Source organism: Aegilops tauschii, chromosome 1 (genome assembly GCF_002575655.3).
Source record: "Aegilops tauschii subsp. strangulata cultivar AL8/78 chromosome 1, Aet v6.0, whole genome shotgun sequence".
NCBI lineage: Eukaryota > Viridiplantae > Streptophyta > Magnoliopsida > Poales > Poaceae > Aegilops > Aegilops tauschii.
The window spans coordinates 497,850,572-497,874,408 of record NC_053035.3 but is presented as its reverse complement, the minus strand read 5'-3'; the positions used below and the strand labels follow the sequence as shown (position 1 = coordinate 497,874,408).

Genomic DNA, 23,837 nt, shown 5'->3' with positions numbered 1-23,837 from the left:
CCGCTCGCATCGCCCAGGCCATCGCCGCCTGCCGGAGTCGCCGAGGCCATCGTCGCCTAGGGCACAGCAGCCGCGGGGGAGAGGAGGGCACAGCGGCCGCGGGGGAGAGGAGGGCACAGCAGCCGCGGGGGAGAGGAGGGAGGTGACAGCGCCTAAGCAGTTCGATCCATGGCTACGGCGGCATGGTGCGGCGGCGGCGGGGCGGGCGGGGAGGCAGCCGCCGGCGAGGTGCGAGGAAAAGGAACAGGGCAGAGCGGGGTCGGGGTCTGGCTCGGTCGCACCAACGGGCCGGCCTCGTCCGAGTCAGCGCGCAGCTAGCGCAGGCGACGCGCGCACTGGCCAGCGTGGCGCCTGACGGGCGGGCCCAATCGGTCAGCTTTAGTGTCAATACGTACAAAACGAGCTTTTAGTCTTTTTTGCAACGGCTAGCCCCAATCTTGGTACTGATACGTAAAAATTACCAATCTTGATACCAATCTGCTTCCAATGCCCCAATTGTGATACTTTCGTGCAATTTAACGCCAAGGTCACCCCGACCCGACCCGACCCGACCCTATCTGACCCCAAACCCCACCCCGCGGCGCGCTCAAACCCCCTTTCTCCCTCCCTCTCCCGGCGCCCCATTCCCTCCGCCGCGTCGTGTCCTCGCCCTCGGAAGCTTCCCTTCGTCCTCGCTCGATCCCGACCCACCACGCCCGTCGGTACGTGCCCACCGACTCCGATCGATCCCGATCCCACCCACCCTCAATCACCTGTTGTATTAATTGCTGGATGAAAATCACGACGGAGATCAGCCGACTTCCAGCGGCCGGACCGATCCATACGCTCTCGCCCACCGGGATCTGGCGCCGGCCGGGACACCAGTGCCGCCGGCGGCACTTGCGGTGGGGTTTTGCGCTCTTCCGGGCGCCGCCGGCCTGTTGATTGCTTGCTTGATTACATCGTGTTAGGTCACGCCGGCTTGTCCTGCGGGAAGAGAGCAGGCCGATTCATTCGAATCCGCAGCAACCCTTGCCGTACGCACGCGCGTGCTGCAACGGCTTTAATTCCATTTCCTGTTTGCAATTCCCATCCCTTTCATAGTGGATTCCTTTTTCCGGAATTCTTTGGCCAATACATGATGTTTTAGCGATTCATCCCTATTTTCAAGCCAAAGATCATGCGCGTTGGTTAGTGGAAATTAAGTTGTTGCCCATTTCAGCACTTGCGGCGACCGCGAGTCTTCTAAGTCGACAATCGTGGGCATTGATTAGTGAAAATTGAGGTTTTGGCTAGTCGCGCATTTAACACTTGCGGCGGCCGCGAGTCTTCTAAGTCGATGATCGTGGGCATTGATTAGTGGAAATTCAGGTTTTGGCTAGTCGCGCATTTAGCACTTGCGGCGGCTGCGAGTCTTCTAAGTCGACGATCGTGCGCATTGATTAGTGGAAATTCAGGTTTTGGCTAGTTGCGCATTTAGCACTTGCGGCGACCGCGAGTCCTCTAAGTCGACGATCGTGCGCATTGATTAGTGGAAATTGAGGTTTTGGATAGTCGCCATTTTACAATCGTGTCGGATAATATCAAAGTCAACTTGAAAATAGCACTTTCTCTTTTATTTCCCTTTTTATAAACTGTCTATGCCACCACATGAGATGTTTGCGTTCATAGGAATATAATTGTGAAACACCCTAAAAAGGGGGAATGCGGCAATATATGGATTTTGGTAGTCTCAGAATTCAGACATGACATTAATTGACGCATTTTCGTTTGTGACATGCAGGTGTTGTTGTTTGCTTATTAGTTTGCAGGGCTGATTACATCGTATTAGGTTACGCCAGCTTATCCCGTGGACGCGAGCAGGCTGATTGATTCGAATCCGCAGCAACCCTTGCCGTAGGCACGTGCTGCAATGGGTTTTCTTACCTTTCATGTTTGCAATTCCCATCTCTTTCATAGTTGATTCCTTTTTCTGGATTCTTTGGCCAATATATGATGTGCTGGTGCTCATGCGAGTACCTCTAGATGTTTTAGAGACACTTCCCTTATTTTCAAGCCAAAGATTATGCGCGTTCATTAGTGGAAATTAAGTTGTTGCACATTTTAGCAGTTGCGGCGACCGCGAGTCTTCTAAGTCGACGATCGTGGGCGTTGATTAGTGGAAAATGAGGTTTTGGATAGTTGCACATTTTACAATCGTATCAGATAATATCAAAAATCAACTTAAAAAAATAGCACTTCCTCTTTTATTTCCCTTTTATATACTGTCTACGCCACTACACAAGATGTTTGTGTGCATAGGAATATAATTGCGAAACACCCTAAAAAGGGGGAAATGCGGCAATATATAGATTTTGGTAGTCTCAGAATTCAGACATGCCATTAATTGACACATTTTCGTTTGTGACGTGCAGGTGTTGTTGCAGGACTGACCGTCAGAGCTAGCAGCAGTGAAAGAAAATGGCGTCTCCCAATGAAGCTGACGACGACAATTTTGGATACAAAGGGGGGGAAAAAGAGTACATGCTGGAGACTATGCAATGCTTGCTATTTGCTAGAGAGAACCTCCCCGGTGACGTGTACCACGAGTTTGTCAAGACCATGACCGGCATTTGGAAAAAACGGTATGTATGTTCTGAATAATTAGTCGGTATTAAATAACTTGTTGATCATATTCACAGAATTCCCAACTGCAGTGCCGACCCTGATGGTGAAATAAGGAATATCTGCCCTGAAAACTGCATAGAGACGGCCTTGAAGCTATTCCAGGGCTGTCCTACAGTTAAACAGAGCTTCTTGAACTTTACCGAAGGCCGTAGCCCCTTCGACGGCAATGGCAATGTCGATGCCGTTGCTGTCAACCCCCTGATGCAGAAACCAATGGATTTTCTTTCCAGAGTGAAGGTGGTGAATAAAATCTCATGTTCTTTCAAAAAAAAAAAATCTCATGGTTGCTCCTTCTGTTCGCCTCTGGTTGCTAATATGATCTTCGACTAACTTATGACTGCAGACATGTCCTAACATCAGCGACGATGATTATGCTGCTTTTTTACAAACCATGCAAGATTTTTGCAGGGACAGGACCATGACCCCTCGAGAAGTTTACAGTAATGTACTTATTATTTCTTCAGAAACTGTGCATTAAGTAATCATTCAGTAATTTCTCTGTAGAAGATTGGAAAAGACCAGCGTTTTTGATTCATAATTCCTTGTCTGCGTAGGTGGAGAGATGCATGCGTAACTGCCCTGAGCTGTTGGAAGAGTTTATAGATAATTTTCTCCCGGCAGACCTGAAGGTACCCTTTCTCATCAAGGTGACATGATTCAGTTTGTTATTTACTCATGTGACATGGTCACCTCATTGATTCTCCTTTGCAGGCCTTAGTTAAAGAAAATGATAATCACAGCTTGGATGGTGTCCATATGAAAGAAGGTTTTTCCGCCCCTCCTGCCCTGAACGCAAACAGTCCCTAGGTTCTTTATTTCAGCATTCACCTATGATAACTAGATGCAATTATTTATGCCCTTTTCTTATTAATTACTCCCCAAAATGCTATTTGCAGTCCGTGATTCAACCTATTCTGTTTAATTGAATCCTTGCTATTGACCAACACATCAATATCGCCACTGCCATGTCTGATCTTCCAAGATGAAATAGCAAACTGCAGTTCTGCAGCAGGATCGGTAACTTAAGAGATATACTAATGTCTCGTAGGTAATGGAGTGTCGCCTCACACTGAAGAGGACGAGGAAGACAAGGTTAAACCCTTGCCAGCATGGACTACCTCAAGAATTGATGAATTGCCCCCAAAATTGGAACCCAAGGAACTCAAAAGACATTGCACTCCTAGCTATTACCTGCTGCCAGATAATGTAAATAATCCCTACAAACCCATGAGTTTCTCATGTAAATTACTACTGGCAGAACTAATCCAAATCATACTTGTTCTCGATCGCAGTGTATACCTCAATTGAGTTACCGGACCGAACTGGGAAGGTCTATTCTCAACGATGCTTTGATTTGTCCTGTATCTGAGGAGGAAAGCCCTAACCATAAAGCTGCAAATGAATATGAAGCAAAAATGTTGCTTTGCGAAGAAGACATGTATGCACCAGTTGCTAATTTGTTCATTATCGTTCAGTGTTTGTTTTATTCAGAAATATATCAGCGAATAACCGATTATTTTCATAGTGCCCTGTTGTTTTGAAGATGTTTCACTGCTGTGTTCTTTCTTCAGGTTTGAGAGTGACATGCTCCTGCAGTGGTTTAGTGTGACTGCGGACTTCATTGCGAATCTCCAACATCGTGCTGGCAGCGATGTGAAGATTAAGGAACAACTAACTCGTAAGAATGGGTCACCGTCACCGGAAACAAAACTTTGAGTCGGCCTCTTTGTACGTTCAGCTAACTAACTATTCCTTTTTTGTTTGTTTTTAACTGTACAAAGCTCTACATAGGAGATGCATCATAAGACTATATGGTGAGGAATTTCTTGAAGCTCTGTTGGATACCGACAATGCTAGTGCTGCTCTCCCTGTTATACTTTCTCGTTTGAATCACAGCATAGTAGAACTACAGGAGGCACGATTGCGTTTGCGTAAGACTCGCTCAGAAGTTATGGCAAAAAATTACTACAGAGCACTTGATCATCGCGGCCCCTCTTTCAAACAACTGGATGCAAAGAGAATGAGCCGGAAAGGTAGTTTCAACTTTCTCCGCCTCAAATATAATGGCACTTATAACCAGCATTAGGCACTGCTTCATCTACTCAAGAAAGTTTTTCCATCTTCTTTTTTTGTCTTGTTAGTCTTATTTTCATACATATTTCCCGTGCAGCTTTGCTGGCTGAAGCCAAAGAAATCAATGCAATGAAGCCAAAGGCTGAAGATCAATATGCTAATCCTGACATACACAGGGACATAAGCAGCATAATCTCCTCTGCATGCGCTTCTGAAGAGAAGCAGATGGTGACTTGGACAAAAATAGTACATCCATTTCTTTCTGCTCACTGTGCACAGCCTTCATCAGAGGAAACTGTAGCTCCTGAAAAAGCTTGTGAACATTGCGGCACCAGAAAAGATATTCTAAATAACAATCCTGATGCTTTCACTGACAATAATCTTCCTCTATCGTCCAAGGTAATCATACACATAAGACATAATATTCTGTTCCTCAGAATTGTGTCCCAAATTTTGATTATGCAATAACATGATTTGTTTAGTATCCATGTTCAGTAACACTAACCTGCACCCTGTCAATTTTTATTTCAGAGAGGTGAATTCGTAAGCAAAAATTCCAAAGACTTTAGCTCTTCACACGATGGTTCTGGTGCAGACATTGAGGAAGGCGAGTTCATACCCGATCGAGAAACCATTGTGTCGGATGTCATGCGTGGTGCCGGAAAAGAACCAGTAAGTTGTGATGTTGCTGCTTCTGTTAGAGATGGGTTGAGCTCTCGTTGCCGCATAATCGATTCTTCCGAACCTAGTACTCGTGACCATGGGGACAAACATGAAAAGCAGCATGAATCAAGGCAAACATCTGCTAAACCGCGTGGTGTGAAAGGAGGAACTTGTTGTTTCCTCGTTGTGCTTCGCAGGCTCTACCAGGTATTCATCTTACTCTCTGCTTTATTTTTTGGTTGGAAGTCAAAGGAATATAGTTTCATTTAAGCAAACTACATATGTTCCTGCAAATTTTTTTTTGTATGGCAGATTTTATATAACAGACTACAGAATGCGAGATATTTATGCACCAGTGACAACCTATATGCAGAGTAATGTTTAGGATGCACATCTATCTCAACAGAATTGCTCATTTTTTCACCATGTAAGAGTTTGTTTTAAAACCATAGCTTCTTCACTGAATGGTGCAGATTTAAGGAGAAACTCACCAAGCTGCATTATCGCGTTATTGATAATTCCAATTTTGAGGACTTCTGCCTGAAATATCTTGGGCCAATGTCTTTTGAACTTTTTACTCTGGATACAGTGATAAACCAAGTTATCAAGCAGGTAATCTATATCCGTATGGGGTAGTGACCGGGAATTCTGACCTACCTATTTTTCTTCATACCTAGATCATTGTGAATTCGTTTAGCGCTTGATCATTGTAATTAGTTAATTACGTGTAGTTAACACTGCTTATTCGTGTGAGATAGTTAGGCATGCATAACTGATAATCCAGTTACTTCTGCTTACTTGCAGCTGTGCATAATTTCTTCCAAGGATCCAGACAACTCAATCGTTCAATTCCTTGAGAACTTACAAAGGCCAATTCTACCCAATGAATTGCCAAAGCATGATCGAGAGGAGCAGGAGAGAGCTCTTGATGATACCGTAAAACTCCCACGCCATTTTGAGAGACGGTAATGATCACCTAAAATGGACTATATTACTCGGTACTGCTTTTAGCTCGTTTTCATTAGACTAACACTATGCATGTTTTCCTAGGAAAAAACGCAAGTTGGAGAACAGTGCAACGGGTTCCTGTCAGCTTGGAGGAGTGACTGAAACTCATCACTGAATGTTATACCTTTTTCCTTTGCGGGGATAAAACTGTTTTATTCCAGGATTATAGAGTTAAAGTGTTTTATTGAATGTTATACCTTGGTGTAATGTAACATGCTAGATGTGATTATTCGAAGTATCATTACAATTAAATAGAGAAACATTATTTTGTTTGTTATGAGAAATTACCCTAGTACCATAAATTTAGTTAGAAAATAGAAATGATAATTTACCTTCTTTTTGTGCAAAAAACTATTCAAGGTATGCAATTGATGATTCTGTTTGCTACAAAAACTACTCTAGTCTGTTGAATTTAATTGAAAAATAAAAATGATAATTGACTTTGATAAGCGCAAAGAACTATAAAAAAATCAGTAGGCGCAGTTAAATTGTGTGTGTGTGTTTTTGCATCGCGTAATTATTGGGATTGGGTGATACTAGCCCACACTCCCATCCACTGTTGAGGCGGTGAGGTTATGGTTTTTCATCCGACGGCTATCCAGGTTTGTTGTGCTAAGGACAGGTTTAAGCTGTACAATTCTTGTACAACCATAACATCACGTCAGGCATGTAGCAGTCCTTGTGCGAAAGAAGCAAAAGCCGGTCATCTGATACAGCTCTAACATCCCATTAGTGTTTTTTTTTCTGTGAAAAGGATCAGACCTATTATAAAAGTACACCAGCAGTACAAAGCATCTCAAACATAATAAAAATTACATCGAGATTCTATGACCACCGAACAACCACTACTCCCGCCGAAACGAGCCGCCGACGCGTTGCTGCCACTGCTCCCCTATCAGAGCCGGCTTGATTTTGTGCACGTGGCCCTAAGGACGAGCTCCCTGGAGCTGTAGTTGTCACCCTTAAACCCTTGCATAGATCTGAAGCACCTAACATTAAATCTTGTCACATTATGAAAAACCTTAACCTCACCGCCTCAACGAGACGGCGGGAATCTATGTCGGAACTCCGTCGACTACGTCCAGATGGACGAACTTGTGGAGGGTCGAAGCCCGGAAGAAAAACTCGAAAAAGAAGCGTCGTCCTCCGCTCGAGTGCCGCACCTGCGAGGACTAAAAAACCCTAATCTGAACTACCAAGAGGAGCAGAAGCACCGGGATTCCCCTCCCGGCCACCAGAGCGGCAGCCAGACGAGAGGCGCATCCACGGGCTCCCCGATGAAGCCTGGAGGAGAGAGTTTGCCGTAGCCGCCTAGTGTTAGGGGAGGAAATGAGAGGACCCGTTAGTGATTGTTATGACGGTAATCTTACCCATCAGTGACGACTATCGAAAGTTGGCCCATAGGAGGGTCAATACTGGCCCGCCGTGTCACTATGGATAGTCAGTGATGAGTGGTAGTGGCTTTGGTAGCCCCAGACGCACTGCAACACACTCATACACATGAACATATAAATCTTCATATGCCATTGCATACACATATACATTTCATACATTCATTGCACATCCATTTTATTCACGTTGCACACACACTTTGATGTTCACATAACACACGAACATCTCATACATTCATTGTAGATACGCAATTGCGTCAAAAAATATTTGTGACATTCAAAATATCTCCCTTTGTGATGTCGTTAACCTCAACAATGCCTTAAGAGACATTTAAAACATCTTCCTTTGCGATGTCGTTACCCTCAGCAATGCCTTTTGCGACATTTTGAGACAACTCACAGGTGAAGTGTAAACGAGTTCGTCAAGACCGACTAAGATCAAGAAATACTGGTATGTATGTCTAAATAACTGTGTGTAATCATAGGTCAATATAGTTGCATTTTCAATCCCACTCATACAATTCATGATAAATAAGCTTCTGTTGAATTAATGTTTAGTTTGATACAAGTATAATTAAGGTTTGTTGTCAATCATAGAACATCTAGTTGCTTGGTAACTTTAGAGGAGTGAAAAGCATGTTGGAGCACCTCGAATCATAGAAGTATTGTAGCTGCATTTAGATATTTGAATACTCCTCTATTGGGGAATAAACAGAAAAGTCACACATCTCGCCAATACATGAAGCTATTCTTTTTCATCCTAATAGATCCATATCCTTATAAATAATAAATTTATTTATCTATCCTTAAGAAGACACAAAGGAAAAGGAAATCTACCTAAATGAGCATCAGTAGAAAGCAGAGTTGATTTCCCACCCAAAACTAAAAGCCCGTGCTTTTGTAGTTGGTTGCACTGTTTTCTGCAGCAAAATCCCCCACTCTTCTCTTCTATCCCGCTTCTCTCCACCCAATTATCTCGCTTTTTCACCGAGGCCGACGCATGGACCCGCATGAGAAGCTGTCAAAGACGGCAGTGGTGGAGGATTCGACGATCACGTTTGCCCGGAAGATCAACTCAGAGACACGGCAAAATCTCCTCCTCAAAGCGAAGGCCGCAAAGGCAGTGCCGCTCACACTACTAGAAATCCCCATATTTCCAACGGTGAAATCTAATAGCCGACGGACCGTCGGGTATTACAGTAATAGCCGACGGTAGTTATAATGGCCGACGGTTACTGTCAACTCACGAGTATTACCACTAATACCCGACGGTATACTAGAATGCCCGACGGTGAAAATTCACCCATCGGATATCCAACTTAATGCCCGACGGTTCATCATAAAGCCCGACGGTTTTTCCTACACCCACGGGGATTACATGTAATGCCCGGCGGGTTTCCTTACACCCACGGGGATTACATGTAATGCTCGACGGGTTTCCCTACACCCACGGGGGTTACATGTAATACCCGACGGGTTTCCCTACACCCACGGGGATTACATGTAATGCCCGACGGTTAATTGTAATGCCCGACGATTTTTGGTACACCCTCGGGGATTACATGTAATGCCCGATGGTTTTTGCCACACCCACGGGGATTACATGTAATGCCCGACGGTGAAATTTAATAGCCGAAGGTGAAAACGAAACTCTCACCTATGAGAGGACATGGCCGGCGGTAGATATGTGCCTCTTGGTTATTTGAGAAAATACCCGACGGTGTATAGTGATAACCGGCGTTTGACTTTCCCTCTCGATGATATGTTTCAATGGACAACATATGTAGAATGACCGATATTATATTCGAGATAATTCAGTATAAGAAGATTCCAAGAACTAACATCTTGCATTGCTATTGTAAGCGAGTGCATTATGTTCTTTTTCACAATTAATATATAGGATGCTTAAAAATTGGTAGAGGATAATACAAATATGATGTTTACAAAAATTGCACTTACAAAAGTACTAGTTTGCTAATTTCTTGGTCATGTACTTCTGTAACTTGCCTTGAACGAATCTTTAGTTTTTCTAATAAATGCAACTTTGTCTAGAAGGACCCCGACCTTCATGTATATTATTAATTAAATGTAAATGTGTCGTGAAGTATTAATAACATCTTGAATTATAACGAGGATGAGTGTTGTATTTTAAAATTAAGAAAGTGGAATGCTATGCATACGATCCTATACGTACATATGATCCTTTTTGTCCGAAGCAGTGCGACCATTCTTTTTCCTCCCAACCAAGAAAGTAAAAGGGAGGCATCACCCTTTCTACAAAGAGTCTGCCACATGGAGCCACAGAGGCATTACCGTTTCAAAGTGCTGCCGTCCCCTGCATCGATGAGGCTATGTTCGTACAATATAAACCCGTTCGTATTTTTCATCACCATTTTAGGTTCTTAGTAAACACGTATGGCTGGTCATGAAGTACTAGTACTATCGTGACATACAAGCCCGTGTTCCGTATTTCAAAACTAAAAAAAGAGTCACTATATATATACATATGATTCTTTACGTACAATCCTTATCAGACACCACAAACACAACAAATCAACCATTAAGCGGTGGTCATTCTTTCTTCCTCGGGAAGAAAAAGGGCGATCTCGCCAGCGTCTCTCCCAAGGAGAGTTCCTTCGATCGTCACCGTCCTTCGGCGGCTCCCCTCCGCCGACGACCTCGATCGTCGGTGCTAGGGGGGTTGCTGGATCCATGTGTGTGTGTGTGTGTGCGCGCGCGCGCGCGGATAGTTTTAGGCTAAAGCAGCTTTGTTTCTAGGTTGCTCATCGTCTTCAGATCCTTCCCCAACAAGTCGATCGGCCCTATCGTTGGGGGTGGTTTTGAAAACCAGCCTTTTCAAGCAAGGACGGTGTGGCGGCGGCATCCTCGTGGTGGGCATGTGTCCTCGGGCCGGCGTCTACCCGAACATCGGTGCAGAGCTTGGGAGGTACGTAGTTCAGGAGCGGATGTAGATTGTGGATTGCATCGACGACATCTGGAAGACGGAACATGTGCTGGGTTCGTGGTTGATGGATGGAAAGTGTGGTTTCCTCCTTCGGTGTCTTAGTCGTGGTGGGGTGCCAGACCTTGAGTTTGATAGAGTGCCCGGGGGTGTTGCCCAGATCTGATTCGTTCAACGACAATGACTTCAGTTTTGGTGAGCCACCTTGGAGGTCCACAAAGCTGCATATCAGCGATGGAGCCGCGTCGAGTTTGGGTGAGGAGGTGATCTGTCGTTCTTCTTTTCGGTAGCTGTTGTGGTCGTGCTGGGGGCAGGTGACGGAGCGTCGGTGTCTAGCTCAGAGATGTTTTGCTATCTTTTCAGTTTTGTCATGTCGATCTTTACGTGGCTTGTACTTTGATCTTTATGATATGAATGAGACACGTATTACCATGCAAAAGAAAAAAAACCGATGCGCGGCGGAACCAAATACAACACACCAATGGATCATCCAAGGTATTATGGCCATTTTTCGCAAAAAAAAAACGTATTATGATCATACCAAGAATCGTGTATGTGCCATGTCAAAAAAAAAAGGAATCGTGTATGTGCCAAACGAACTGTGAGAAATCTAAGAATAAAAATAGGATTTTAAAAAACAAATGGCTCAAAAAATAAAAGTTAAAAGTTATTGTACTCCTATATGATTTCATACGTACTAATAATTAATTAATAACGCGTGTGCAAAAATTAAGTGCACCGCATGGTTCGAACCCAAGACCAAACAAGCTAGCCTAGCGTGCTATACCAAGTGGACATCAGACAAGTTGTGACATATACCTCCTCAAATGTTATCTATACTAGACCTTCTGAAAGCGCCGTTGACCAGCCCCGCCGCTTATATCCCCTCAGTCCTGCGGCTCACATTCACCTCTCTCTCAACGCCGGTCGCCGCCTAGATGTGTCACCTGACTTGCCACCGTCCTCCACTCTCGTCTCAGATTTGACCCCAAAGTCAAGCGGCAAGCAGCAGCAGCAGGTTCCCGTGTCGCCATGAGCTGGATGGGGAAGCGGGGGTTGGGTGGGGAGAGCCCGCACTGTCGGAGAAGACGAACGAGGGCTGGCGGCCCCGGAGCTACCTCCACTACCTCGCCGCCGCATCCAGTCCGACCCTGCCTCCTGCAAGCACGGCGACTTCTTCGACACCGTCTGGGCGGGCCACGAGCTAACCACGCCCAATCTCTTCAGGTCAGTACACTACAGTAGGCAATTTGGGATATTTTTTTTGAAACTGAAATTGAGGAAATTTTGACACAATTGAGTGTGGAGACAATTGAGTGTGGAGACTGAGTTGTTTGGTTAATTAGTTAATCAGGACGTACACCAGAGACAATTTGTCGCAACATTGACACGATTATGTGATGTAGAGATAATGAGATATGCTCATGTTTTACTGCTACTCGAACCCTGATATGTATCGTGGTTTTCGTGGGATAATATAATTGAGTCCGTTCAATCCGTTGAGGAGGCCTCGTGGTTATCTTTTTTTTTTTCACGTTTCTCGCGTAGTGGTTAGTGCCCACCTCGCAGCCGTGGACTCCTGTTACCGAATTATTTGGCGATCTGGCGCTGATTTCTTGGCGCGGCCACCAAAAATTTCTCGCGCGCCGGCGCACCACGCACCAAATCAGGTCCTAAACTAACCGCCATAGTCTCCTGGTCCTCTTTGAAAACAAACACGTCCTCGTTCTCCAAACCAATCTAGCTTGAGGGGTGCCCGGCGTCCCTCTGCTTCCACTCCGGCGGGTGGTCAGGAAATCCTCTGCTTCCTCTGCGATGGCCGATCAATCGGCACGCAGCGATCACAGTGGGGCGCCACGGTATCATTCTCTTCTCCCTCCCCATTCCCCTCTCTCCTCGTCTCTGTCACACCCCCTTGAGTACTTCTCTTCTTTTCTGTCTCGCGTGATTGTGCTGATTGTCCATTATTTGTACATTGCAATTTCTTTTCTGCACGATCCATCAGTATTGGTTTGTTGGCGGTTCATAATTTTAGTTTGGCAAGTTTTCTTGTTGTACGAGTTGATCTTGTTTCCTTTCTTTTCTTTCTAAACCATGTTAGCCGGGAACTAATTATGTAAGAAACGGAGAGAATATTTGTAGAACCTTAAATCTAGGATTCAGCTGGTATGCTCACAAAAAGGTTATGTTTTATGTGTTTACTACAATAGCAACTTATGTCCAACGAGTATGTGCTTCTGATGGCCATGAATAACCTGAAGAGTTCCCTCAGTTTCTGGTTCAGAAAGTTGAAATAGGTATTAATAAACTTGCACATTAGTTAGCTTGTTTGGATAGAGCTCCTAATGACCATCTTGTTAGTTATGGCCAATGTAGGCCAAATATAGAATTGTTTGATTGATTTTCTCATTGTTACTATATAATTAATATATATCACACTTTATGTTCATGATTAAATCCAATGCTTATACTATACCTCCTACTTCCATTCTACATTTTTGTAGCAATGTAGATGTCGACCGTAGTTGGATGTACAAAGAGAGACGAGGGAAGTTGATCAGTGATGCTTGGCAACATGGAGTAGATAATTTCCTAGATCATGCATTCTCATTGCCCGATGCTGCTGTAGATGGGAAATCCCATTGTCCTTGCAGCAAGTGCTTTTGCGGTCATAAGTGGACAAGGGATGTCATGACCACACACTTGTGCAGCAATGGGTTCATGTTAGGATATGAGAGATGGACTAGCCACGGGGAGTCTGATGCACCTGAAAATGTAGAGCATGATAACGTGGGGGATGGAGATAGAATGAATGACATGCTAGTTGATGCAATTGTTGCTGAAGGAGTTTCTAAAGGTGATGAGCCAACAAAATCTGCCAAATAATTCTATGAAATGTTGATGGAAGCCGACAAACGTTTGCATGAGAAGACCACACAATCACGTCTATCCATTGTAGGAAGGCTAATGACTATTAAAACACAACATAATCTGTCAGAAGCTTGTTACAATGAGATGATGACTCTCATACATGACATTGTTGGGGACGATGCTGCAAAAGATCTCCCAGCAAACTTCCATAGGTCCATGAAGCTTGTGCATAGTCTAGCAATGCCTTACGTCAAAATTTATGCATGCCCCAATAATTGTATGATTTATTATAAAGAGAATGAAAATAAAGAAAAATGCACTATCTGCAAAGAACCTAGATATGAGGAAACAACCGCAGGAAATAAATCTACGAAGATACCAAGAAAAGTTTTGCGCTATCTCCCAATTACTCCTAGGCTACAACGGTTGTACATGTCACAAAGCACTGCCAAGCACATGGACTATCACGCAAGGCCTCATAACAGCGATGAAGTAATGGTTCACCCTTCTCATGGTGAAGCTTGGAAGGAATTTAATAAGGAATTTAAAAAATTTGCTGAGGAAGTAAGGAATATAAGGCTATGTCTAGCGACTGACGGCTTCACACCTTTTGAAATTAAAGCAGCCTCCTACTCATGTTGGCCAGTATTTGTTGTACCTTATAATCTTCCACCAGAAATGTGCATGAAGCAGAGTAACCTGATCCTTGCACTAGTTATTCCCGGTCCAGATCATCCAGGAAAGAACCTAAACGTTTTTATGCAGCCTCTAGTTGACGAACTTGATGATTTGTGGAGAAATGGTGTAGAAACTTATGATAGTTATCGAAAGCAAAATTTCACCTTGAAGGCAGGTTTGCTTTGGACTATTCATGACTTTCCAGCTTATGGATTAGTAGCATGCTAGAGCACTCATGGAAAGCTTGCTTGCCCTATATGTGGATCTGACATAAAGACATTCTCATTGAAGAATGGGAGAAAGCCATGCTGGTTTGATTGCCATAGGAGATTCCTTCCCACTGACCATGCATTTCGTAGGAGTGTGAAATGTTTTCGCAAGAAAAAAACAGTTTTAGATCCTCCACCAAAGCCCTTGTCCGGAGAAGAGGTGTATGAAGAACTCCAAAGTCTTGTCCATGATGAAACTGGCAAGAGTAAATTTGAGGGGTTTGGGAAGGAGCACAATTGGATAGCTATAAGTGGTTTGTGGCAGCTAGAGTATTTTCGGAAGTTGCTGCTTCGCCATAACATTGATGTAATGCACAATGAGAAAAATGTATCTGAGGCTTTACTAAACACATGCCTTGATATTCCTGAGAAAACTAAGGATAACAACAAAGCACGCCTTGATGTTGCTTTGTATTGTGATTGACCAAAGCTACACCTGAACAAGAATTCAAGGGGTGTGTGGAAGAAACCTAGAGCGAAATATTGTGTCAGCAAGGAAGATAGAATGACCATCCTTAAGTGGTTTAAAGAAGTGAAGTTTTCTGATGGGTTTGCTGCTAATTTGAGTAAAACTGTCAACTTGAGTAAAAACAAATTCATTGGGCTAAAAAGCCATGACCACCACATCATCATGGAGCGCCTCCTGCCAGTTGCCCTACGAGGCTTCATCCCAGAACCTGAATGGAAGGTCATAGCAGAGTTAAGTTTTTTTTATCGGCAATTGTGTGCCAAAGAAATTGCTCCAAAACGGATGCGTGAACTTGAGGAGGAGGTTCCTGTTCTATTATGCAAGCTTGAGAAAATGTTCCCACCAGGCTTCTTCAATGTAATGCAACACCTGATAGTGCATCTTCCATATGAGGCAAGGGTTGGCGGCCCTGTGGCATATCGTTGGATGTATGTTTTTGAGAGGTATGTTAGACTATATAACATTGATTTGTACATTGTGTTTTGATATATTTATTTCCTTTATTGCTGAAACTTCTAATATTTTGTTATAGGGCAATGCACTATCTTCGTTTAAAAGTGCGAAACAAGGCAAGAGTGGAGGGTTCAATCGTTGAAGCTTGTATCGTGCAGGAGATCACGAATTGTGTTTCTCTTTACTTTAGTGATCGCGTTCGCACTATATGGAAGAAGAATCCTCGATATAATAATGGAGGAACACGCGTGCAGAATGATGGTTGCACCTTAGATGTGTTTCAGCATGTAGGAAACCTACATGGGAGGCCTATTGCCCGAGAACTATCGCGTGACGAGTTGAATGCAGCAAGGCTGTACATTTTGACTAACTGCTCTGCTGTTGATAGATTTCGTGAGTAAGTGATGAATAATTTGTAATTTTAGAATTGAAGTGTGCAAGATGTTTATAATCATACGCGGATTTGCAGAACATTTGAAGATGAAAAATATGCAAGTCATCCAAACTTGACATCGGAGGGCCTTGATGAAATGATGGCATCCGAATTTGTGGAATGGTTCGAGATTGCTGTAAGCACATCTTAATTAGCATTATATCCTCTCCATTCAACTACTACTATGTTTCATAATCCGAGTTTTTCTTTTCATTTCATTGTAGTGCAAAGAAGATCCTAATTCTGATGAGGACTTGTGGAATTTAGCTAATGGATGCAGCTCTAGAGCCTATTCCTATAGCTCCTATGATGTGAATGGCTTTCGCTTTAGATCAGAGATATCTGAAAAAAAACGTAGAAGGTTGAAAACGGTGAACACAGGGGTTTGTTTGTCATCCACCGCCAATTGGTCCAAAAAATGATCAGAAACCGGTATTGTGTTGGGAGGACTACAAGTGGTCCCCTGGTCCAGAAGTAAGAACAGCAGCTTCCAAAATAGTGGAAGAATTTTGGGTAAGTATATGCACGCACGCACACACACACACACACACACACACACACACACACACACATATATATATATATATAAATTCTTTGAGAATTTTGAATCAGTTTTTCTAGTACTTAGAATTTTGAAACAGAGGTGAACATATTATATTTAGACATAAGAAGTCTAAAACTGGTGGATGGGTGGTAGTTAAAATTCTTTATTTTGTCCACAACCATGACAAAACTACTTGGTTTATCTATGAAGTGTTGGAAGGTTTGATGATTGTGCATATGCTCACTTCCACAAATGCACTAGTAACTAACAAAACATATTTTGGGATGGTTTATGGCAGTGGCGTTTCAAGTGCGACCCATCGGAGCAAGAGAAGGCAGATGGTGTTTTGGAGGAGAACTTAACTAGGAAAGTGAAGCAGATGCTACATGAGGAAAAGGCGGCAGCCATAAAAATATTAAAGAAGAAGGGACAATTGCCTACAGAACTAACAAAAGAGGATGAGGATGGTAACCGCTGGCCAACTAAGGAAGCTTTAATTTCTGCAAAGAGAGTTGACTTTGGAACAGACGTTGGTTGGCGTCTACTATGTGAGCACTGGACTAGTACTGGATTTAGAGGGTTATCTTTAACCAACAAGAGGAACAGACTTGCTAATGGGAACACTGTCTTCCATTGCAGTGGTGCTAGAAATGTTGTCGCCACGCGTCAATTTCTGGTACTATTTTCATCAAACATCTTTCTGCTTACTGTTTAATAAGGAAGTTTCATTTACATTGGATGATGTGTCAAGCTCTTGAAATGCAGAAACTCAAAACCGGGAAAGACCCTGGAATTTCTGGTGCTTGGCTTCACACGCACAAATTGCATCGAGGGACTGATGAAGAGCAGATATGCAGTCAAAGAACTGCTGATCATTGGGTCAGTAAAATATTGCAACTTAGTTCATTATAATCATCATGAGAACTATGTGCATAACACAGCAGTTTACCATTAATTTTTAATTTGAAAAGGAGGATTTTGATAAGGCAATGAAAAATGCCCATGGAGAAAATTGGGAAGAGGAGCACCCGGATTTAGATGGACAGATCATCTATGAAGCATCAGGCAGAATGCCACATGGCAGGCTGGGAATTGCTAATGAGTTGTTTAGCAAAGCAGAGAAGGCGAAGTTTAAGTCTAAAAGGGCGATGGCCTCACAGCCGGTGCAGTCTGCTAAGGAGGAGCGTCTAGAAAGAGAAAACAAACATTTGAAGCAGGAGATCAAGCGTCTTCGAGGCATTGAGCTTGTTGTTCAGGTAATCTTGTCTTCTCTTGTAAATTGGAGTTTGAGTGAATAGGTTTGTGCTGACATGCTGATGTTTGTAGTCTTTGGCTGAGAAAGGGGGAGTCGACTTTGATGGCATAATGCAATCAGCAGCAGATGACTTGGTAAGTTATACCCATCTCAATGGTAGGCTTTCAGCAATTGAACCATTAAGTAATGTTTCTTTTGTGTATGATACATAGTCTCCATCATATTCTGAAGGTGGATTTCAAAGGGGACGAGGTGATGTGCCTCAACACCAAACCGAAAAGGTTAGTTCATTGTCGTCATGCTCGCAAGTCTGGGGATGACCTCTCCTTGTTCCACCATTTATGTGTTTGTCTTTGCATATGTATTAGCACATCAAGAAAGAATTTGTGTGTGCAAGTCAGGTGCAGGATTTTTGGTCATGGAAAGTAGCAACAGATGCAGATCCTTCATATATTTTAATTACAGATTTAGAAAAGAAATGCATGGTTAACTACATTGGCGCATTCCTCTAAACGATTATATCACCCAAGAGAAATGACTGATGCTGCATGTAAATACTTGATGGTTGATAGAACAAGTTTATCTGCACATCTATGAGAAAACATGCAGTGAAGACCACACTTGATAGCCTACAGTTGTGATGCTTGTTTCTCTGTACATATGCCTTGTTTGCTTGTTTCTCTGTACATATGCCTTGTTTGCTTGCATATCTAAATTTGCTATCATTTCTTATGTGCAAAACTAGATAAACTGAACCATGTTAATTCAAAAATCATTAATAGGAAAAATATGATAGTATGAACAATAATTTATTTGTACTTCATGTATAATTTATTCAGGTCGCAGGGAACGAATTATTAGACATGAAAGAATTTAGGCTAACCATCCAGAATATTTTTCTTACGGATACTCTTCCTTTATCTAAGCATTGTTGAACCATGTTCGGTAAAGCCTCTGTACATATGCATTTCAATTATAATACATATACATGCAAATATTATTTGACCTTGGGGCACATGCTGCTAGTTTATGCTTTTTGTACATGCCATTCTTAATTAGTTTACTATATGCCCAAACTAGCCAATAGTGGTCTGTTAGTTCACTCGTTCGGCTTTGTCATGTGACTGCGAAATGTAAACACCGTTGATAGTGGGGTCGCAAATAGATATGCACAGTGATTGGAAAATTTGTATGGAATATGTGTTCCTGCTGATTCATGTTTCCTCTGAAAATTTCATGTGAAGGATCGAAAGGTGAATAAGCATCATAATGCTAGATAATCATACTGTTATATAGCAGCTAGCAGATAACCTGTCAATTAGAACAATTAAGTTTGATCCCTGTAGGTCACTTAAATTTCAGCTACATTATATTGACAACTAGTCTTGTCATTACTTAGGGAATGGGAAGCAGGACTGGAGGCAGTACGAGTCATGGAAATGATGATGAGGATGACTACTATGGCAATGGGGGATATGATAACTATGGCGAGGGTGATCTGTATGGTGATGAGCACTATGATCACTATGGCCATGGGGAATATGATGACTATGGAGATGAGGATGACTATGGCTATGGCGGTGGCGATGGCGATGATGATGATTGGCTATAAAAGTCTAATGATATTCAAGTCATGCCAAAATGTAGTTATGTTAGATATTTGAAACACTTTATTATCTTATGGACAAATTTGTCTTAGTTGACAATTTATCTTATGCACAATGTGGCCAATCTCAGTTACTATTTTGTTCTGCATTCGACATTTGATAATTATGGTTAATGCAATTTGGATGCAACTCAATACCTTGTGCTTGTGTATGAGATGCATTTGTTGGAATGCCAATATTCTGAATTATTGCTATGGAATGAAACACCCATTGGTGAAAGAAATATATGAGGGGTGAGTAATGACCTATGGTGGAAAATATGTCTCGGTTATACAGAACGCCGATGGGGACTTCAGACTGTTGGTGAATTTATAAATTGACGGTGTTTGCTCACCCTTGACTAACAGGTTTCCTGGCGGTGTTCGCTCACCCTCGGCTAACAGGTTTCCTGAAAGGCCGTATACATTGTCGACCATCTAACGAGCTGACGGTTTGGTTCTCCTCATGGTCATAACTAAGTCCAGCGGGACAAATGTACCGTCGACTATTTTGAAAACCGACGGGAAGCAATAACCGTCGGAGAGTAAATGCCCGACGAGGAACCGTCGGCTATAAATGTCGTCGGGCTAAAATGAGCCAGCATGTCACAATAACATGCCCGACGGCTCACCGTCGGCTTACTACCGTAGGTGATAATATTACTCGACTATACCGTCGACCATTACTGTAATGGCCGATGAAGCAAGGCCGACGGGAGATGGCCGACGGTGTACCGTCGGTTTTAGTAATAGTTGACGGTGATCAAAAATATCCGACGGTGATTGGACCCTCGGTTATAATGAAATATCTAGTAGTGTCAAGAAGCAGAAGGTCGACATTGGCGGAGGTGGTGGTCGTGGTGGTGGACGTGCGGGTGAACACGTGGTGGAGGGCGGAGCCTGGGACGTAGAGCCCCCACAGTTGTCGCTCACCTGCAGACGCCACCATGGCTGGAGTATTACAAGGCTCCATACTAATACGCCGCCAAGATGCTCGGTAGGCAGTCCCCTACATCTGCTGCTGGGCAAGTGCCTTACATCATTAACGTCAACGCGACACTGCTGCTTTTCTCAGACTGTTCATTGCAACAGCTTGTTTGGACGCGGGTGCCAGGCATAGAGTAGATGGTTGCCCGCATGTTGTTCGCTGGTATGCCTAAAGCACGCAAAGGCGGTTGTACGACGACACAGGTAGGGAGATGTTTGAGATCATTCGTGACGAAGGTGGAGGATGAGGTTGCTACAAGGACATGCAGGTGGATGACTATGGTCCCACCCAGGCCGACACGTACACCCAGTCCAGTACATACACCCAGCAGGGCACGCAACAGGGCTACACCCAGTCCGGCCAGCCAGGTGTGGACACACAACAGTAGGATTGGGTTACGAGACAACAAGAGCAGGAGGAGAGCGGTGGCGACGATGATCTGGATGAATTTGTTATCGATCTGAAGAAGAGGGTAAGAGTAGAAAGCTTCAACATACGGGAGGACGAGTTGTTGTGTGATGCATGGTTGGCCACTACCACCGATCCGATCTATGACACAGAGCAAAAGGGCACAACATTGTAGGCCAACATTCACTCTTGGTTCCATGAACACAAACGCTTCGAGCCCTAACCCGACGCGCTCATCCGCAACCGTGGCGCAAAGTCTCATCGATGGTGTATCATCCAAGGGGCAGTGTTGAAGTTTTTTTTTTCTAGCCTCCCCGTGCGTGCAGTGTGTTCTTGAAGTTGGAGTATAAGAACTTCACCGTCATGCATTGTTGGTTGAACTTGAATGGACAACACAGGTGAAATCTATACATTGCCAAGAGCATCACCCATCGCACCGAGAAAAAAGCGGGTGATCCAACTGATCAACAAAAGAAGAGCGCAACAAGATTTTTACACGAGTAGATCGAAGTTGCGCCATTCACTGTGTGTTCTACTGAAACAAATAGAAGAAGAAGACAGGAACAAATCGCACGCGGGTGCTTCTGTTACTCATTAATTATAAGCCCGGAAACAATCGCGTCAAAAAAATATTGGAACGAGAAAGAATCGTTCTACTCATTATGTGCAAATTAATCAACAAAAAACCTAGCCAGAGAAAGACCGAATTACTGCTAATGAATCTATTGTAGCTAGCAACGCGCGATCGCCACACATCTCTCTCTTATGATTCGGGCGGGCCGGAGCAGCAATCGAACGACGGAAGAAGAAGAAGAAGAAGCAGATCGACGGCGTGCAGCCCCGTCCATGGATCACACCTCGGTGGTCTCGAGGTAGGTGGCGAGGCTGTCGGAGGAGCGGCACGACAGCGACGACGCGCAGCGCGGCGCCGCCGAGGGCGGGCGCGCCAGGCGGCGGCCGAAGCTGTCGTAGTGGATCGCCCCCGCGAAGTCCAGCGGCTGGCACCGGCCCCCCATCAGGATCGCGCGCCGCCAGATGCCGTCGTCCTCTTCGTTCTCGGCGTCGGCGTCGGCGACGTCTCCCTTGCCGTCCGCCGCCGGCACAACGCCGCCCGCCGGCTGCCGCCGCGATTCGGCGACGCCGCCGCCGCCGCTGCCGGCGGGGTCGACGACGGGTCGCGTCTTCCTGCGCGATGAGGAGGAGGAGGAGGAGGAGGCGCTGACGCCGTAGCGGAGGCGGTGGCGGAGGAGGCGGCGGGTGGCGCGGGAGACGCGGCGGGCCAGGCTGGACACCCTGCCCACGAAGTGCTCCGTGTACCCGCCATGCACCGCCATGGCCGGCGCTCGGTACCTGGCGGCGCGCGCGCGATCCGGTGGTCTGGAGATGTGATCGGGGAGAGGAAGCAGTCCAGGTTGTTGAGTGCGAGTGAGCAGCAGAGGATGGAGTGGTCGAACTTATCGGGGTGCGCGAGCGCGGGATGTTCGGGGTTTGGTTTGACTGACCGCGCCAGCTACCAATACGTACGTAGCTTTGATTCATGTGAAGGAAAGCTGGAGCGAGCGGCTTTGGCTTGCATGCATGCATGGCACGCTCTTCCATCTTTGACTCAACCTCCGGCCTTTTTGTCTGCCCTTTATCTTTTTTTACCATCCAAATAGTCAAGTCCTCGGAATTCTCAAAAGTTCTTTGTTTCTCAAAAAATAATGGTCATGTGAAATGGGAATACACAGTGTAGCCACTCCACCTTGAGATGAAAGTTTTTCGCTCGATGTTTCACTGATCTTTGTGGGGCAGCATGTTATTAAAAGTTTCTGCAAAAAGAAGGGTCAAAAGAACCATAGTGTAGGCCCGTCACCCGTGCTCTGTGGGTTGGATCGCTTCGATCAGCAATTATCTTCAGCTGCGACGGTTGATGTTTTCGTGCGCTGATCCTATGAGGCCTAACCACAGTTCTTCGACTCTGCTTGATGGCGGCGGCGCCTTTCGGCTCGCTTCAGTGCTTGCAGTCGTCGCTACATGGCCTATGAATTTGGATATGATTTTTAGTTACTTTTGGCGTTCATTATACTGCCTTGATAGATGATGAATAGATTAGAAGTTTTTTCCCAAAAAAAAGAGCAATGCGCATGTTCGGTTTTGTAAAGACACATTTGTTAGGAGTTTAATCTTAACTCCAATTTAGACTTGAATTCTCACAAACTAGCCCATTCCACCGAAGAGGGGGCTATCCTCCTTAATTATGCTCATGGATGGCGGATATGTGAAAAGCATAACATTGCCATACTCGGTTGGGAGAGGTCCACTATCGCCACCATGCTTGAAACTATCTGTGTGGAAGCATGAGGGTGCCTGAATTAAAGCACCGACGGTGGGATCCAAGTGGCATGGCAATCGGAGCAACCTAGTACTATATGTGTGCCTATAAACATACACCTTTTATAATCCAAATATTGATACATTGGGGCACAATCCTTTCTCTCTACAAAACATGGAACAAGGGCCCCAACGTTGCGTCATGGTAGTTGCAGCTCACCACAAGAAGGGAATGTTGTGAGGGTCTCTCTACCAGTTCACTCAACTGACATGGATTCTAAGATTACAATTTGTTTACAATGGGGGAATCAAGAGGAAGATGGAGAACAGAGGAAAGGGAAGATGAACTAGCCTATCCTAGCCAATGTCAAGCCTAGGTTGAAGCCGTCGTCCAGTCCAAGCCTACCATCCCATGGCTCTCCCTTATCCTTCTATAGGGTTCCTTCTACTCTCTGGACTGGGCCCCACCGGACGCCCCCTTCCGCCTAAACCCTAAACCAAGTAGTTCACATCCAGGTCCTGTCGAGCAAGCACTCGACGGGGGAACAACCCTTCAAACAAAGTTCCACCATGGTCTCGGATAACGTACATTGGTCATGGTCTCAGAAAATTTTCATCCACCATGAGTAAGTACGCATCTGAAGATTAATTGTAGTAGATCAAATCTTTTTCCTATTAATGTGTGAGAGGAGAATGTCGTTGCACTAACAGAAGTACTCCAATGTCTGGCTGGAAGCTTCCCTTTCACCTACTTTGGTCTGCCCTGGT

The 23,837-nt window shown here is 44.5% G+C and overlaps 2 protein-coding genes across 9 annotated transcripts; both read left to right on the top strand.

The window, feature by feature from the left end:
- Window positions 1-563: 563 nt before the first annotated feature.
- LOC109742667 (paired amphipathic helix protein Sin3-like 3) lies at window positions 564-6,674 on the top strand. 2 transcript variants are annotated; one of them, XM_040392495.3, is made up of 16 exons: window positions 564-701; window positions 2,394-2,603; window positions 2,676-2,883; window positions 2,990-3,091; window positions 3,201-3,275; window positions 3,358-3,412; window positions 3,695-3,852; window positions 3,939-4,084; window positions 4,218-4,324; window positions 4,428-4,679; window positions 4,817-5,118; window positions 5,251-5,589; window positions 5,695-5,756; window positions 5,856-5,994; window positions 6,187-6,347; window positions 6,433-6,674. In XM_040392495.3, exons 2-16 carry the CDS (start codon window positions 2,440-2,442, stop codon window positions 6,503-6,505), a joined length of 2,343 nt encoding a protein of 780 aa, XP_040248429.1. In that variant the 5' UTR covers window positions 564-701; window positions 2,394-2,439; the 3' UTR covers window positions 6,506-6,674. The 2 variants fall into 2 exon arrangements, with proteins under 2 accessions (XP_040248429.1, XP_040248432.1); XM_040392498.3 differs by lacking the exons at window positions 5,695-5,756; window positions 6,187-6,347; window positions 6,433-6,674 and having other exon boundaries at window positions 5,856-5,965.
- Window positions 6,675-11,638: 4,964 nt separating this feature from the next.
- On the top strand, window positions 11,639-19,516 carry LOC109742684 (uncharacterized). Of its 7 annotated transcripts, none has more exons than XM_073502745.1 (11): window positions 11,654-11,970; window positions 13,248-15,473; window positions 15,563-15,880; window positions 15,953-16,052; window positions 16,141-16,429; window positions 16,759-17,136; window positions 17,226-17,339; window positions 17,432-17,716; window positions 17,787-17,849; window positions 17,928-17,996; window positions 19,115-19,516. In XM_073502745.1, the coding sequence occupies exons 6-11, from the start codon at window positions 16,840-16,842 to the stop codon at window positions 19,325-19,327; spliced, it is 1,041 nt and encodes a 346-aa protein (XP_073358846.1). In that variant the 5' UTR covers window positions 11,654-11,970; window positions 13,248-15,473; window positions 15,563-15,880; window positions 15,953-16,052; window positions 16,141-16,429; window positions 16,759-16,839; the 3' UTR covers window positions 19,328-19,516. The 7 variants fall into 7 exon arrangements, with proteins under 7 accessions (XP_020157369.2, XP_045085886.1, XP_045085881.1 ...); XM_073502743.1 differs by having other exon boundaries at window positions 11,663-11,970; window positions 15,563-15,876; window positions 17,947-17,996; XM_045229951.2 differs by having other exon boundaries at window positions 11,652-15,473; window positions 15,563-15,876; window positions 17,947-17,996.
- Window positions 19,517-23,837: the final 4,321 nt, after the last annotated feature.

Coding starts and splice junctions, on each gene's coding strand:
- LOC109742667 (XM_040392495.3), top strand. CDS start 2,440: ATGGCGTCTCCCAATGAAGCTGACGACGACAATTTTGGATACAAAGGG. Junction 3,413..3,694: donor TGGTGTCCATATGAAAGAAG/GTTTTTCCGCCC, acceptor AATGTCTCGTAG/GTAATGGAGTGTCGCCTCAC. Junction 3,853..3,938: donor ATTACCTGCTGCCAGATAAT/GTAAATAATCCC, acceptor TCTCGATCGCAG/TGTATACCTCAATTGAGTTA.
- LOC109742684 (XM_020301780.4), top strand. CDS start 11,776: ATGAGCTGGATGGGGAAGCGGGGGTTGGGTGGGGAGAGCCCGCACTGT. Junction 11,971..16,758: donor ACCACGCCCAATCTCTTCAG/GTCAGTACACTA, acceptor GGTTTATGGCAG/TGGCGTTTCAAGTGCGACCC. Junction 17,997..19,114: donor CTCAACACCAAACCGAAAAG/GTTAGTTCATTG, acceptor GTCATTACTTAG/GGAATGGGAAGCAGGACTGG.